This window comes from Coffea arabica, chromosome 11c (assembly GCF_036785885.1).
Source record: "Coffea arabica cultivar ET-39 chromosome 11c, Coffea Arabica ET-39 HiFi, whole genome shotgun sequence".
NCBI classification, from domain to species: Eukaryota; Viridiplantae; Streptophyta; class Magnoliopsida; order Gentianales; family Rubiaceae; genus Coffea; species Coffea arabica.
In genome coordinates this window covers 41,547,172-41,560,710 of record NC_092330.1, presented here as the reverse complement: position 1 = coordinate 41,560,710, position 13,539 = coordinate 41,547,172, and the positions used below count along the sequence as shown (strand labels likewise).

General features: G+C 38.2%; 3 protein-coding genes across 3 annotated transcripts; 1 reads left to right on the top strand and 2 right to left on the bottom strand.

Moving 5' to 3' along the window:
• Positions 1-896: 896 nt before the first annotated feature.
• LOC113716830 (probable inactive purple acid phosphatase 2) lies at positions 897-4,213 on the top strand. Its single transcript, XM_027241318.2, has 2 exons — positions 897-2,113; positions 2,581-4,213. The coding sequence occupies exons 1-2, from the start codon at positions 1,424-1,426 to the stop codon at positions 3,841-3,843; spliced, it is 1,953 nt and encodes a 650-aa protein (XP_027097119.1). The 5' UTR covers positions 897-1,423; the 3' UTR covers positions 3,844-4,213.
• A 268-nt stretch (positions 4,214-4,481) lies between these two features.
• On the bottom strand, positions 4,482-6,295 carry LOC113716831 (putative SNAP25 homologous protein SNAP30). Its single transcript, XM_027241319.2, has 5 exons — positions 5,804-6,295; positions 5,489-5,582; positions 5,200-5,330; positions 5,000-5,097; positions 4,482-4,746 (listed from the first exon to the last, which is right to left on the bottom strand). The coding sequence occupies exons 1-5, from the start codon at positions 6,233-6,235 to the stop codon at positions 4,647-4,649; spliced, it is 855 nt and encodes a 284-aa protein (XP_027097120.2). The 5' UTR covers positions 6,236-6,295; the 3' UTR covers positions 4,482-4,646.
• Positions 6,296-9,734: 3,439 nt separating this feature from the next.
• LOC113716749 (heparanase-like protein 1) lies at positions 9,735-12,714 on the bottom strand. The gene is made up of 9 exons (XM_027241171.2): positions 12,353-12,714; positions 12,217-12,253; positions 11,534-11,714; positions 11,273-11,427; positions 10,934-11,167; positions 10,652-10,841; positions 10,419-10,544; positions 10,236-10,335; positions 9,735-10,094 (listed from the first exon to the last, which is right to left on the bottom strand). Exons 1-9 carry the CDS (start codon positions 12,584-12,586, stop codon positions 9,783-9,785), a joined length of 1,569 nt encoding a protein of 522 aa, XP_027096972.1. The 5' UTR covers positions 12,587-12,714; the 3' UTR covers positions 9,735-9,782.
• Between the last annotated feature and the right edge of the window lie 825 nt (positions 12,715-13,539).

Here is a 13,539-nt window from a genome sequence, read left to right as displayed (position 1 = left end):
AATTGTGCTTACATTACGAAATTATACAAGTTAAGAAAGAGTTACAAATCATTCGAAAAAGAATTACATTGATCAAGTTCCATGGAAGTGAGTGGTAAATCCAATTTGACTGGGAATAGAGAGTGTCTTAATTTCTAAGACCAAACGCTTTCGTACTACTCCCTCCGTTCCAGTTTGATAGTCTCGTTTTCCTTTTTCGTCGGTCCCAAATTGTAGTCCACTTTCCAATTGAAGAATGCGGTTGTATTTTAATTTTCCTAAAATACCCTTATTCAATGTAAGTTGTTGTTACTATAAACCTACCCCATTTAATGAGAGTTGATTCTTTTTTTACCATAAACCTATCCCATTCAAGTTTCAATAAAGTTGTACCATATTTAATGTGAGGGTATTTTAGGAAAATAGCAATCCAAATTTACTTTTCCAACAAAATTAACTACTTTTTCTTAAACTGTGTGAAAAAAGAAACAGGACTATGAAAGTGGGACGGAAGGAGTATATGATATAGTGGATGATATTGAACCTTGTACATGCTTAACCAAATTACAACCATGGCTTAAACTGAAAAACATAAAACATTTCAGTGCAAAATTAGTTGACTCGGTGCAACTTTAACTATTATTGCGTGAGAATTCAGATATGGCATGCATGTTGTAACCTTATATTATACTATCTGGGAATATGAATAAGTCGATTATGCCCATGGCAACTTTTGTATCAAGAAAAGGTGACCATGCCTTCAATGTAGAATCATGGGCTGACAGTAAAATATTCAATAAATAAATTGTTGGTGATTCTGTCGAGTGCTGATAGTTTGTGCTTCGACTTTGGCCCCTGTACGTGGATGCTATTAGTACAGTGATAGAAAGTTTTTGCTTCAGCTTTTGCCACGAGATTCATCCACATCCAAAATACGCTTTATATCAGAGACGGCTTCTGCATCTAGCCCTTTTCCAGTCTTGAGATTTACAGCAGACAACTACAAATTAATTTATTACGACAGTCACTAAATCTTGATTACTAAAGCTGCTTATCGAGCGGCAACGATGATGACCTCAACCAACGAAAAAAAAATATGTACACGTTCTTGCTGACCTTCAGGCCAAAAAAAAAAAAAAAACCTTTAAATCTAAGCGCATTTCAGACAGGGTTTGCCAAGCTCTTCCCATAGCCGATACCAGCAGCAGCATCCAGCACAGTCTCTTACCAAATATCCCAAGTCCCGTCACCTCAGTGGCTAATTGGTAGCCCATCGGCAATCAGCTGCACCGAAACCCCGCTCGTCTTCCCCCATCACAGGCTATAAGTTATAGCCTATAACCCACCGGCTCCCCTCTTATCCTTCCCCTGATCCCCCAGGAAAAAAAGAAAGTGTATAGTTAGTTTCTGATGCAGCTGAATAGTTAAGAAACCGAGAAATAGGATGATTTTTGTATTCATCACCTTCTATCTTTCCTTGATCTTAATCACCCCTTTATCTTCATCCGAAGTCTCAATCTCTGTAACCCCAAAAACAGTTCCCAAATCAGGAGATAATGTCACGATCCAATGGTCCGGAGTTGACTCGCCATCCAAGCTCGATTGGCTCGGCATTTACTCCCCACCCAACTCCTCCCACAGCGACTTCATCGGTTACTTTTTCTTGCCTTCCTCACCCGGATGGAAATCCGGGTCGGGCTCCATTTCCTTTCCTTTGATCAATCTCCGCTCCCAATACCAGTTCAGGATTTTCCGATGGTACGAGTCCGAAGTCAATCCGAAACATAAGGATCACGACCAGAATCCCTTACCCGGGACGAAGCATTTGTTGGCGGAGTCTGAAGGAATCGGGTTTGAACCGGCTCGGGGTCCGGAGCAGATTCACTTGGCTTATACGGGTAAGGAAGACGAGATGCGGGTCATGTTTGTCACCCCAGATGGGAAAGAGAGTACTGTGAAGTACGGGTTGAACCGCGAGAATATGGATCAGGTTGTGGGTACTCGGGTCGTGAGGTATGAGAGGGAAGATATGTGTGATGCTCCAGCTAATGATAGTGTGGGGTGGAGGGACCCCGGATTTATTCATGATGGGGTTGTGGTAAATTTGAGGAGGGGAAAGAGATATTTTTATCAGGTAAATCATTTTGTTAATTTGGTAAATAATTTTTTAACACTAGCATGAATCGAGTTCTATGCTTTTGTACTATCTGGATAAGTATTACATCTTCATTAGGTTAGTGGTCCTAATTTAGTGCTGTTTAACATTTAGTTGGTTGAATCAGATCATAAAGATGGTTTCTTTCATGTAGCTTGTCAAATTGATTGCGGGAGGAATGATTTGGGTTAGATTAGTCTTATTCCTTTTCTGATTGAAGTGCAAGGTTTAACCGAAAATGGGATAATCTTAAGCTAGAAATCTAGTTACTTTGGTGCTTCTAATGTCTAAGTTAGTCCAAGTTATCGTATAATTCAACTTCTGAAATGGATTTATGCTGGTATGAATGCTATGTGAGATCGAGGTAATTTTATTGTAGCAATTGCTTTTAGATTGAGTTAGCATCTGGAGGATGTCTAATTACCAGAACAACATAAATTTAACAGGTTGGCAGTGATTCTGGTGGTTGGAGCGTGACCAACAGCTTTGTGTCACAAGACGGTGACTCAAATGAAGTTGTAGCTTTCTTATTTGGGGATATGGGAACTGCAACACCATACTTGACTTTTGACCGAACGCAGCAGGAAAGCATATCAACCATCAAGTGGATCAGCCGTGATATTGACGCTCTTGGAGACAAGCCTGCTTTGATCTCCCATATTGGAGACATCAGCTATGCAAGGGGCTATGCTTGGTTGTGGGACAACTTTTTCACACAGATTGAACCTGTTGCATCTCAACTCCCATATCATGTATGCATTGGTAACCATGAATATGATTGGCCATTACAGCCTTGGAGACCTGACTGGTCCTACTCAATATATGGAAAAGATGGAGGTGGTGAATGTGGGGTACCCTACAGCCTTAGATTTATCATGCCTGGAAATTCTTCAGAGCCAACAGGAACACGTGCACCAGCCACTAGGAATCTTTACTTTTCTTTTGATTTGGGGCCAGTTCATTTTTTATATTTTTCAACCGAAACCAATTTCCTTCAAGGCAGTAAGCAATATGAGTTTTTGAAGCAGGACCTGGAATCGGTTGATAGAAAAAAAACCCCCTTTGTAGTTGTCCAAGGACACAGGCCAATGTATACCACAAGCAATGAAATCAGAGACGCCCCAATAAGGATGAAAATGCTTGAGCACTTGGAACCTCTTTTTGTGAAGAACAAGGTGACTCTTGCGTTGTGGGGCCATGTACACAGATATGAGAGATTCTGTCCATTAAACAACTTCACTTGTGGAAGCCTGGGAATGAATGGGCAAGGGTGGGAGGCATACCCTGTGCACATTGTGATAGGGATGGCAGGCCAAGATTGGCAACCAATATGGGAACCAAGACCAGAGCATCCCGATGTTCCAGTATTTCCACAGCCAGCACGCTCTTTGTACCGAGGTGGTGAGTTTGGTTACACTAGGCTTGTCGCTACAAAGGAGAAGCTTACATTTTCCTATGTAGGGAACCATGATGGGGAGGTGCATGACATGGTGGAGATCATGGCTTCAGGTCAAGTTCTCAACGGTGGAGGTGGTAGTGGTGCTGAGTCCAGTAAAGTTCTGGAATCTACATTTTCGTGGTACGTGATGGTTGGCAGCTTATTGCTTCTAGGAGCTTTTATTGGTTATGTTTTTGGGTTTGTATCACATTATAGGAGAGACACTGCTTCAGGGGCAAATTGGACTCCCGTAAAGAATGAGGAAATCTAATCCAGATATCCTTAGTGCATACAGAAGTTGCTCCAGGTTTACCTGTCTCGACATGGACAACTTTGGCCATAGTCACAGCATGTGCACACTATATTCACAATGCTCCACTGGTAAATCTAACATCTACTGTATCATAGCTGTCTGTTTAGATCATGTCGGATTCTATGGTGAGGCTTGTAAATATACGGTTGTGATGTATGCTTCTGTAGGTAATGTGATATCATGGAAGGTGATTTCCGAGAAGGAATCTCTTACTGGTGATGTAAGCTTAAGATTATTGGCCTAAAGTAATCTGCAGTGGTGTATTCATGAAAACTGTTGAGCAAATGCGAGTAAATGTTGTAAAGCACTTTGTACGGGATTCATATCACTATTGTGCAGGACCTACTTTTCTATCTTCCCATATTGATTGTTAGCTTAAGTTGCAAGCGTTTACACTCGTAATGTTCTCCTTTCTAACATTCAGGTTGCAATTCTGGGTCTCTATGTTCGAATCTAGAATTGTTTACCAATTGGCTAACAATGTAAACCAACTTGGCTTGGATCTTGTATGCTTTTCAATATCAAATATCCGATGTGTGCCAAAGGGGTTGCATGATGGAAGTAAAATTGTGTCCTTCTATTTTAGGTAGCAGAGAGAGATGCAAAATTGCATTTCGGAAACTTTATTTCCTTGATCACTAAAAAAGAATAGATTTTACAAGACGCTAAAATTGACACAAGTTGTTGAACCAAGAAACTATGCAAAATCGAGAATGAAAAAAATGGCGTTGGAGAAAGCTGCTGTCCTGCAATATCGTCTCTCACTTCGCAAGTAACTTGCGGGCACGCTGATTGGCACCTTTCACCCTTGAGTTTAATTCATCCACCTCAACTGACAGATGATCCATAGCTTTGTTTTGCCTGTAAATCCAGGGTCCATTTTTAAGGATACATGGAAAACAAATACTAAAAAAGAATGGGAAGAAGCATAGAACAACCACACATTAGAAAACAAATAGAAAAAGCACAATTGTACACATGCACATTGTTGGCTATGTTCTTCCATCATTTGTGTTCCCTTCCTAGATTCATCATCATTCGAGTTTTGAAGCAGTGCATAGACATCTTTAATTATGATTTTGTCGAAGTCATACACATTAGAAAGGCAACTTACGTATCAAGCTCGGATCCCATTTCAAGAGCCATGCCCTTGAGATCACCCAGTATATTGCTCAGATCGCCAAGGGCATCATCTTGCTTTGCCTTCTCCAGCTGGTTTTAGAGGATCCGTGTAAGATGACAAAAATGAACCAGACCAAAGATTCAAAATATTCTACGTTAAAAGTCACTGGAATTCGGAACACAAGAATGTACCTCAACGTTCTGCAAGGCATTCGTTGGTTCAGGAGGAGGTGTACGAGAGGTTTGCTTTCCTTTGGGAATGGGAGCTAATCCTAGCTTCTCTCTTTGCTCTGCACTAGCTTTCTTTGCTTTCGAATTATTATCTGTGAAATCAATCCATTATATAGTGTGTGATGAGTATAAATGCAGTTATTTTGATATGGAAAGCAGCATCACCATATGACACCATTTTCCTTTCTGATCTTGAACAAACTAGCAAGTTATTAAACACCGAGAACAGATAAGTAGAGAGCACAGAAACCTTGTGTTATCATCGGCCCTGTGATCTCCCTGGTCTTTTTGGGCTTCCAGGGCATCGAGAACATGCCCCCGAGATTGTTCAACAATTTTTCACCCTATAATGTAATAGAGTGTCAACAACTAAAATCCTCATAGACAGTGAAAGGGAAAATAAAACGAAATTATCCATGAAACAGATGGTGCAGGAAAATGCTAGCAAAAAAGCCAATAACCATAAAACTTCATTCAGTTCATCTTATCATGATCATCTTATCATACAATGTAAGATCCTTCCTTACATGATCATCTTATCATACAATGTAAGATCCTTCCTTACCTTGCTCAAATCACGGTCTAAATCTGCAGCCATCATATGAGTCCGGGTAATTTGCTCGCCCTGCGCGTGCAAGGTTTCAAGAGTACGAGTAGCATCCTGTTTCATGTCCTCTGCAATTTTGAGGCAATTGTTCACAGAATTTGTGGTCTGCCGAGCTTGGTCCACCGCATAATCCTCTAATTGTTGAACAGACATGTTGTCCAGGTCTTTCTTGTCAGCAGGACTATTTTTATTTCTATTCTTATTCCTAGTGGCTGTACCTCTTCCAAAATAATCATCATCATCATCATCCATATCTGATGTAATAAGCACTGGTTCAGAAGAAGTTCTTCTTGCAGGTGTCATGGTTGCATTCTTATCCTGTCCAGCAGCATCATAATGAAGAGGGCTAGTACTTGTAGAAGCCGGCTTGCTTTTCATAAAACCCAACATTTTTGTCTATAGGTTTATCTACGGACAAGTGATCTGATAAATGGTAATCTAGCTGCGGGCTGTACCTGGAAGGACATTAAAAGCTAAAAGAATTAGTATCCACCCGTACTAGCAAAAGTAAATAACTTGCTACAACTGGAAAAAGGGGTTAAAAACCATCATCAGCCAAGAGAAGATTCTGAAAAACTTAAGAAACAGCTATTACAATATGTTGACATCCCTCTAGATATCAGAGAAGAAATTGAAACATGAAGTAACTGCTTATTTGGGTTTTCCTATAGGCAAGATTTGATTGATGCATAATGGACTAATGCGGAAAAAATGAGGACAAAAATCAGGCATTTAAATTGCTATTAGTGATAGAAAGTTTTTGCTTCAGCTTTTCTTGAAACGGAAACTTTTAATCCATGTTCCTTGGATAGGATTGTCATCATCCCATACTTCACAACATGCCCTGGCACCAGTTCGAATCTGTAGAATCCGCATAAGATGGCCAGCGCCAACTTCATCTGTAAATATGCTGAATCCTTCCCAAGGCATATATATTCTCGGCTTAGCCTGCAGGTGGCAGGTAACAATCAACTGATATAAGAGACTAAAAGGATTTTTTGAACTCTTATTGTTTATGCTTATAAATGTTTAGGGATAAGCCATGATGAATGTAAAGCTTTTGGTTAATTTTTGTCAGCGAACATAGTCATAGACTATAGAAGTAAATTGCGTCCTTACCATTCCTCCTGCATTTAGTTTGGCTCCATTTAGTAAAATTTCATCTTCCAGGATGCCCTTGGGATCCTGCATATATTGATAAGGAAAATAGACCATGTTTTTCTGAGTCTACACTGACCAAATTTAGAAGTGTGCTAAGCTTAGGAATAGCTGGATATAATCGACTAGTGTTTCTCTGATCGCAGCATGCAAGTAAATTAGCCTGCCTGAGAACTCATAATTGAGGAGTCCTGCAAATTACATTACGCTCTTATTGAATGATTCAGAATCAGAATCATCTCTCCTTTATGCAATGTGACGTTTTCTTCATTTGCCCTGGATTCCTCTAGTTTTTTCAGTTCTGTGTAAATCTCTTTCTCTGCTACATCTTCATGAGTCATTGTCATGTATATAGCCCAAGAAAGAGTTGTGTTTGTGGTGTCGCAACAGGCGATTACAAAATTCAGTACATCTCTGAGACTTTTGTTTGATTGCTTCATGCCTTGGCGCTTATTTGAAAGGAGAAGCAAAGGAAAGAGAAATGTTTTATAAGTTAAAAGAGTTGAATGCAGGCTCTTCAGGGGCGAGGAGACGAGCAAAGTAATAATACATTTCCATTCAAAGTCTGGTTTTGGATGTCAAACAACGATGGCATGCCTCACCATGAAGGCATTCCTTGCTTCTTGCAATTTTTCAAATCCTTTCTAGCTAGACAACTAAATTTTTATCGAACCATTTCTAGCTAGACAATTAAACTTTTATCAAACCCTTTCTAGCTAGACAATTAAAAACTTTTTAAGCCTTTTACCTCTCAAAGTCTCGGGTCAAAAGCTGGAAGAAAAGAATTGCAAAAAAAATTCTTCCAAGAATCTTTTCCATGTCATGTGATTTTGCTTCAAGGGGCCGAGATGCTTCCTTTCCATTTTCAGAGGCACTAGCCATTATCTTCTTTCTTACTGATATTCCTTTTCAGCCAAATTTGGGTGCCAAAACTGAAAGTTGGGGTAAATTCGGGTACATGATTTGTTGGGTTCCTATGATATCTCCTCTTAAATGGTGTTATTAGACCCTGACCAGATCGGCCGGTTCAACCGGTCCGATTGTGAATCGATTTTTTTTCGAGTTGGTTTGTAACACAAAATCGCTATGATAAAAAGTCGGTAAAATCAGTGATCCAGTTTGATTGATTGACCTGATTTTCAAACTTTTCTTTCTTCTTTTCCCCAAAAATAATTTGAATTACTTAAATTGTAACACTTTCATTTATTAATAAGAATAAGAAAACGCCATCCACTTAGTGTAAATACTAAAATAACTTGTTTTCTTGAATAATCTCTAAATCAAAATGTTTTCATTCCTATGATTTTATCAATTTAGCATCAGTGATTCCAACTTGCATTAATTTTACTTTAATTTAGTTTTTCAAATAGTTTTGGAGAATAGACATATTTAATCAATGAATTTACATTTTTATATATAATTACTCGGTATATATTTGATCGCAAGTTTAATATTTTTGAAACATTTTCTATAGTTCGTCGAATGTAACCAAGAACTTAATTTCAATATAAAATATAAAATCATTATGACATCACGCCGACATCAGCGAGTTTTTTAGAACGGTAGGATCGATTTGATCAGTTGACTTTTGACCCAATAATTTAGTCGAGTCGCTATTCGATCCGAGTTTAATAACATTGCTCTTAAGCGTAATGTTTGAATAGTACTAGTATGACTAAAAAGAGAAAACCAAGTCGACTTCAAAGGTAGGACTGTCAATGGGGTCGAGTCAGTCTGAACTCGACTCGTTCGACTCGAGAAAAAGTTCGATGAGCCTGACCTTTTAGTGAACTAGTCTGAATTTGAGCTTAAAAATTAGGTTTGAATTAAATATGAATTAAACTTGGGTTTCATTAGGTTCAAACCCGATATAGGCCGAACCCTATGTGTATAATATTTATATTTTGATATTATATATAATTATATATCCAAATATATTATTACTAAATACTACATATATACAAATTTTAAAACACAAACATACATCTGAAAATTCTTCTAGGAGCTTTCTTGAGATATAATGTTAGTAATGCATAACTGAATTTCTAACTTTTTTTATTGATCGAGTAAATTTTTGTGTTGGTATAATATTGGTTGATTTTTTTTTTTTGGTCTATAAATACAAATCATCAAGCGTATTTGGATTCAAATCACAAGACTATAAAGAAGTTCCAACTTTTGAAGATGTATTGGTTTATAACCGCATGTTTTATTACTATTTTTCATATATTTTGAACGAATTAGATATAAGTATTATTGAAAAATTTTTGGTCTATATTAAGAACTATTACTTGTTCATATTTAGTTTTAATGTTATAGTCTTGTAAATGTTAAATTAGTTTTACAATTTAATAGTTATAGTAATTATGTTAAGAAAATTAAGGAGTAATATATAAGTGAGTTTGGCCTAAATCCGAATAAGGCTCGCAACCCGAATGTTATATGAGTTGTGTATGAATTTCACGTTTATTAATCCGAGACTCATAACCCGAACCCAAAAATGTTATAAATTAAATGAATTGAATTTGAACTTATGAAAACCCGGCTCATTAGGTTGGATTGACAGGCCTAATCAAAGGATAGAAAACTGGCTGTAACTTGCATTCTAAATCTGTGATGAATCAGAATGAAAAAGAAGTTAACTAAACAGGAGGAAACTCCGGCTACAACTAGCTTGGATTAGTTCTCCGCACTGGATACTGAACAAACTCATATTTAACGAGATCTTGCATGACCAAAGTGATTAGATCTTTAATAAGGCAAATGCACATCCTCAGTTCTATGCACAAACTGGGGCATTAAAGCCTCGCAAATTGACAAAGACAAATGAATGAGGTACAACAGTAATAGGCTTAGAAGCATCAACTATTTGCGGTTCTAGAGCTGGGATATCAGATGCCTCTGTGAGCTTCAGTGGAGTCCCATTTAACAGCAATACATCACTCTGGATGTTTCCATCTTTTGGAGTCAAGTGGTACTCTTCTCTTTGTTGTCCAACTTCAAATTTGCCGCCCATATTGTAGTCATTCACAATTGAAACTCCAAAACGGGTTGAATTTGAAATGTTGATTATCAGGACTGCAATGCCAGACTGCAAAAAACAGAAGTAAATGTGAGTAGAAGATGAGAAACAACTGGTGAAGCTTGTAATATAAACTTGAAATTATGTGAATGCTCTATAAAAAAATATGATGTTGGAATGCTAAGTGCTGAAAGTTAAACATGATCTTACGCTAGTCTTTGAGCAATGAGAATACACACGCAAATAAGGGAAGCCCTCATGTGTGGTAGCAAGAACATTTTTCCCCATCAATCGATGCCACAGAAGTGCCCTGAAATTTAGCAGCAAAAGGTTAATCAGATTGTCGATCGCTGTATGGATATGTTAAAAAAAAAAAAACCACAAGATACTGACCCATAATAATCTGGATTAGGGATGAACGTGGTTGTGTTAAGCAGACCATAATTTCCTCCAATTAAGGCTTGTCTGCAGAAAACCTTATGGTTGAAAGTGGATGTCATGCCTAACTGATCCAAATACCTGTTTGAAGCAATAAAGTCTGTACCCATCAGTACCAGTTTCCATCAAGAAATCGAAAGAAAAGCAAATGCCTTTCAAATGCACAAGCAGGTGGAGAGTGGGCAGACCAGAATCCATCAGCAAAAGTGCGGGAGACATATTTGCCGCCACTATTATAAGCTCCACCAGCCTCTCCAACCCATGCTCCTGACCATGGCCCAAACAAGTCTACGCTCCTCGAAATATCCTTGTAGGTCTGAGCTATTCGATCAAGATAATATGGATCTTGAACCTTGTTGATGAGATTCTTATCGACACCTACAAAAAGGAAAGTTCTCGACTTTTACTTCGTGCAAGACAAAAGGGCAACGTCTCTTGTGAGCAAGAACTGAGTCAATAGTGGTACAAACCGGCGCCAAGATTGTATATATGGTGAGTTAGACCATCAACAACTCCTGCTCCGGATGTCTGAAGGAACTCATTGAACCATTCCTCATCATAAAAGCCACCAGGCCCCAAGACTTTTGGCCGTGTGCTTGGATCTGGATACAATTCTTTAACAAGTTCTTTGAGTACAATCATATCTTTGCCATACTGACTAGCCTCAACTCTTGCCGACACTCCATTTGCACACAGTTCATTTCCTAGGAGAATTCAAGTTCCAATCCATGAGCAAGCAAAAACAAGAACTAAAAATAATTGACACCAGCCCGTTTCATCGGCTTAATTGGCATCACTATGTAAGTTACCGAGTTCCCAAGAATCGATCTTGTATCCCTTGGAGATCGTATAGTTGATAAAATCACGGGCGTTTTGGGCATTCCAATCTCCTACCCAAAGAATATCACCGCCTACTGGGTTTTGCCTTCCAATAAGGGCATTCAAGCTAAATGTTACCAAAGGCCTGTGCAAAACAAATATCAATTAGAATCCGTTTGAGCTTTTCTTTGTTTTGACTGTTTATCATACCAAGAAACATCGTTAAGATACGTTAAAACAGACAAACATACCCTGTTTTGTTGAACAAAGCGTTAAGTTCATCCCATCTTTTCATTGGAAGGCAACCTCTGCTAAATCCAAACAGGCCACCTTTACGTTTCTGAAAACGTGGGCATATCTTCATTGTTCCAACTTTATAGACGACTTGATCTTCTAAGGAACCTCCAATTCTGATCCGAAGAGGATTAAATGCTGCAATTTGCATAATCAAAGGTCTTTAAGCACTTACTTGCTACAGAAACATGGATATTGTCTGCCCTCTGCTAATGTACCTAAGCAGTATTCAGGGAACAAATGCCAACAATTTTCCTTCATTTGTTCTCCACGAGATCTTCAAATTAATCACATAAATTTACAGCTCCACCATCTTTTCTACGAGTTACTCCCAAAAAAAAAAAAAAACAACATAGAAACCATGCAAGAACTATGGGGAACAAGTAATCGACACAAGCATCTATTTATAGCTTCTCAGTTCTTGTAGAATCGTTTCCTAAACCAACATTAAGCTAGACGCTATTTTATGGAGTAAATTTTCTCATTTCAGACTTCTGCCATCCTTTTTTATTTTTTCTTTCTTTTTTCCGGTTCAATTTTTGTCAAGCCAAAGAATTGCAGAAATTTGGACACGGAATTGATCAACATCTCAACTTTCATTTGCTCTAGGTTTAAGCAGATTCAAAGCAACCGTACCAACCTTTTATTGCATTGGCCAGAATCTTGTTCTTCAAATCCTGCAAACTTGTCATAAACCCATTAGTAAGTGGATTCTTGAAATTTCTTTTGCATTTAAACCATCAAGGAATGATAGCTTAAAACATGATGATTTATACCAAATTGAGGATTCCAGCCTTTCCCCACGGGCACTGATTATAATCACATTTGTCTTCAGGCCACCAATCTAAAGTAGCACAAATGAAGTTGCCATCAGTCTTGGCAATGGAGGTAACTCCTTTCACTTTCACCTTAACTTGTTCTGCTGCTGCTGCTGCTGCTGCTAAAGACAGACAAAGCCACCGCGTCAAAAGAACACAACCCAACAAAAACACAGCTCTCGAACAGCCCATGTTGCCAAAATGGGAAAAAGATGAACTTTGCTGCTGAGTGGGTGACAAAGAAGCTGCTTTTGTTTCATATAATATGTTAAAAAGTGGTGTAGTTTCTTATGCTAGTAGATCGTTGGACTGATGCAGAATCCCACGTCTGGAGAGACTTCGTTTGCGGCATATCTTAACACATTAGTTAGTAGTACCAGAGTCCGTGAACCTATATATCAGCTCATCTTCAACATATGTACCAGTGGGTTAACCTGGATTAATTTATGGGGAAAAAAAAAACAAATCATTTCTGAACGTCAAATGTATTAGGAAAATCTTTTACGAGAAATAAATTGATGGAGAAATGTTTGTATCCATCGTTTACGTTTAGAAATGTCGACGAGCTGTTTTTTACTTTATAGGTGTGCTCGACATATTAAACACCCAATGAAGTCAGAAGATTACAAAAATCATACAATTAGAAAGGATAATGTTGGATTGTTTACAAGATTTTAGGGATTCAGTTGGATTGTGTCCCTAACTAAGTGAATAGCCAATTATCTTCCATCGATCGCGAAAGAGAAAAACAAAAGGGAAAAAAAAAAAAAGAGGAAAAATCACAATATTGCTGATAAAATAGAGTACTGTAATACGATAATCCGCCACATATCCTAAGAGATAAGTTCTGGTGGTATATATCCATCAATTTTCGCATTGCTCAAAGAAAAAGATAACTCCCTTCCACGTGAAAGTAAAAGATTGGGAGAGCTACTTGAAATCCAAGTATCCTCACATACTTATTATTATGTGTCTTCTTTATTCTTAAGGTTTGCAGGACCTTCAGCACCGCTTGGAAATGCATGCAAGCTAGTCTAGAATTAGATTATCACCAGCAAAAATGAAAAAGAGAAAATGATAAAAACACCCCAGCCTATCCCAAAAGATATTTGACTGTTTTGTGCCCAAATTTGTATGTCACTAAT

Coding starts and splice junctions, on each gene's coding strand:
- LOC113716749 (XM_027241171.2), bottom strand. CDS start 12,586: ATGGGCTGTTCGAGAGCTGTGTTTTTGTTGGGTTGTGTTCTTTTGACG. Junction 11,428..11,533: donor GCTTTGTTCAACAAAACAGG/GTATGTTTGTCT, acceptor TGTTTTGCACAG/GCCTTTGGTAACATTTAGCT. Junction 10,095..10,235: donor CTCATTGCTCAAAGACTAGC/GTAAGATCATGT, acceptor TGTTTTTTGCAG/TCTGGCATTGCAGTCCTGAT.
- LOC113716830 (XM_027241318.2), top strand. CDS start 1,424: ATGATTTTTGTATTCATCACCTTCTATCTTTCCTTGATCTTAATCACC. Junction 2,114..2,580: donor GAAAGAGATATTTTTATCAG/GTAAATCATTTT, acceptor TAAATTTAACAG/GTTGGCAGTGATTCTGGTGG.
- LOC113716831 (XM_027241319.2), bottom strand. CDS start 6,235: ATGTTGGGTTTTATGAAAAGCAAGCCGGCTTCTACAAGTACTAGCCCT. Junction 5,583..5,803: donor TAGACCGTGATTTGAGCAAG/GTAAGGAAGGAT, acceptor ATTACATTATAG/GGTGAAAAATTGTTGAACAA. Junction 4,747..4,999: donor ATGGGATCCGAGCTTGATAC/GTAAGTTGCCTT, acceptor CTGGATTTACAG/GCAAAACAAAGCTATGGATC.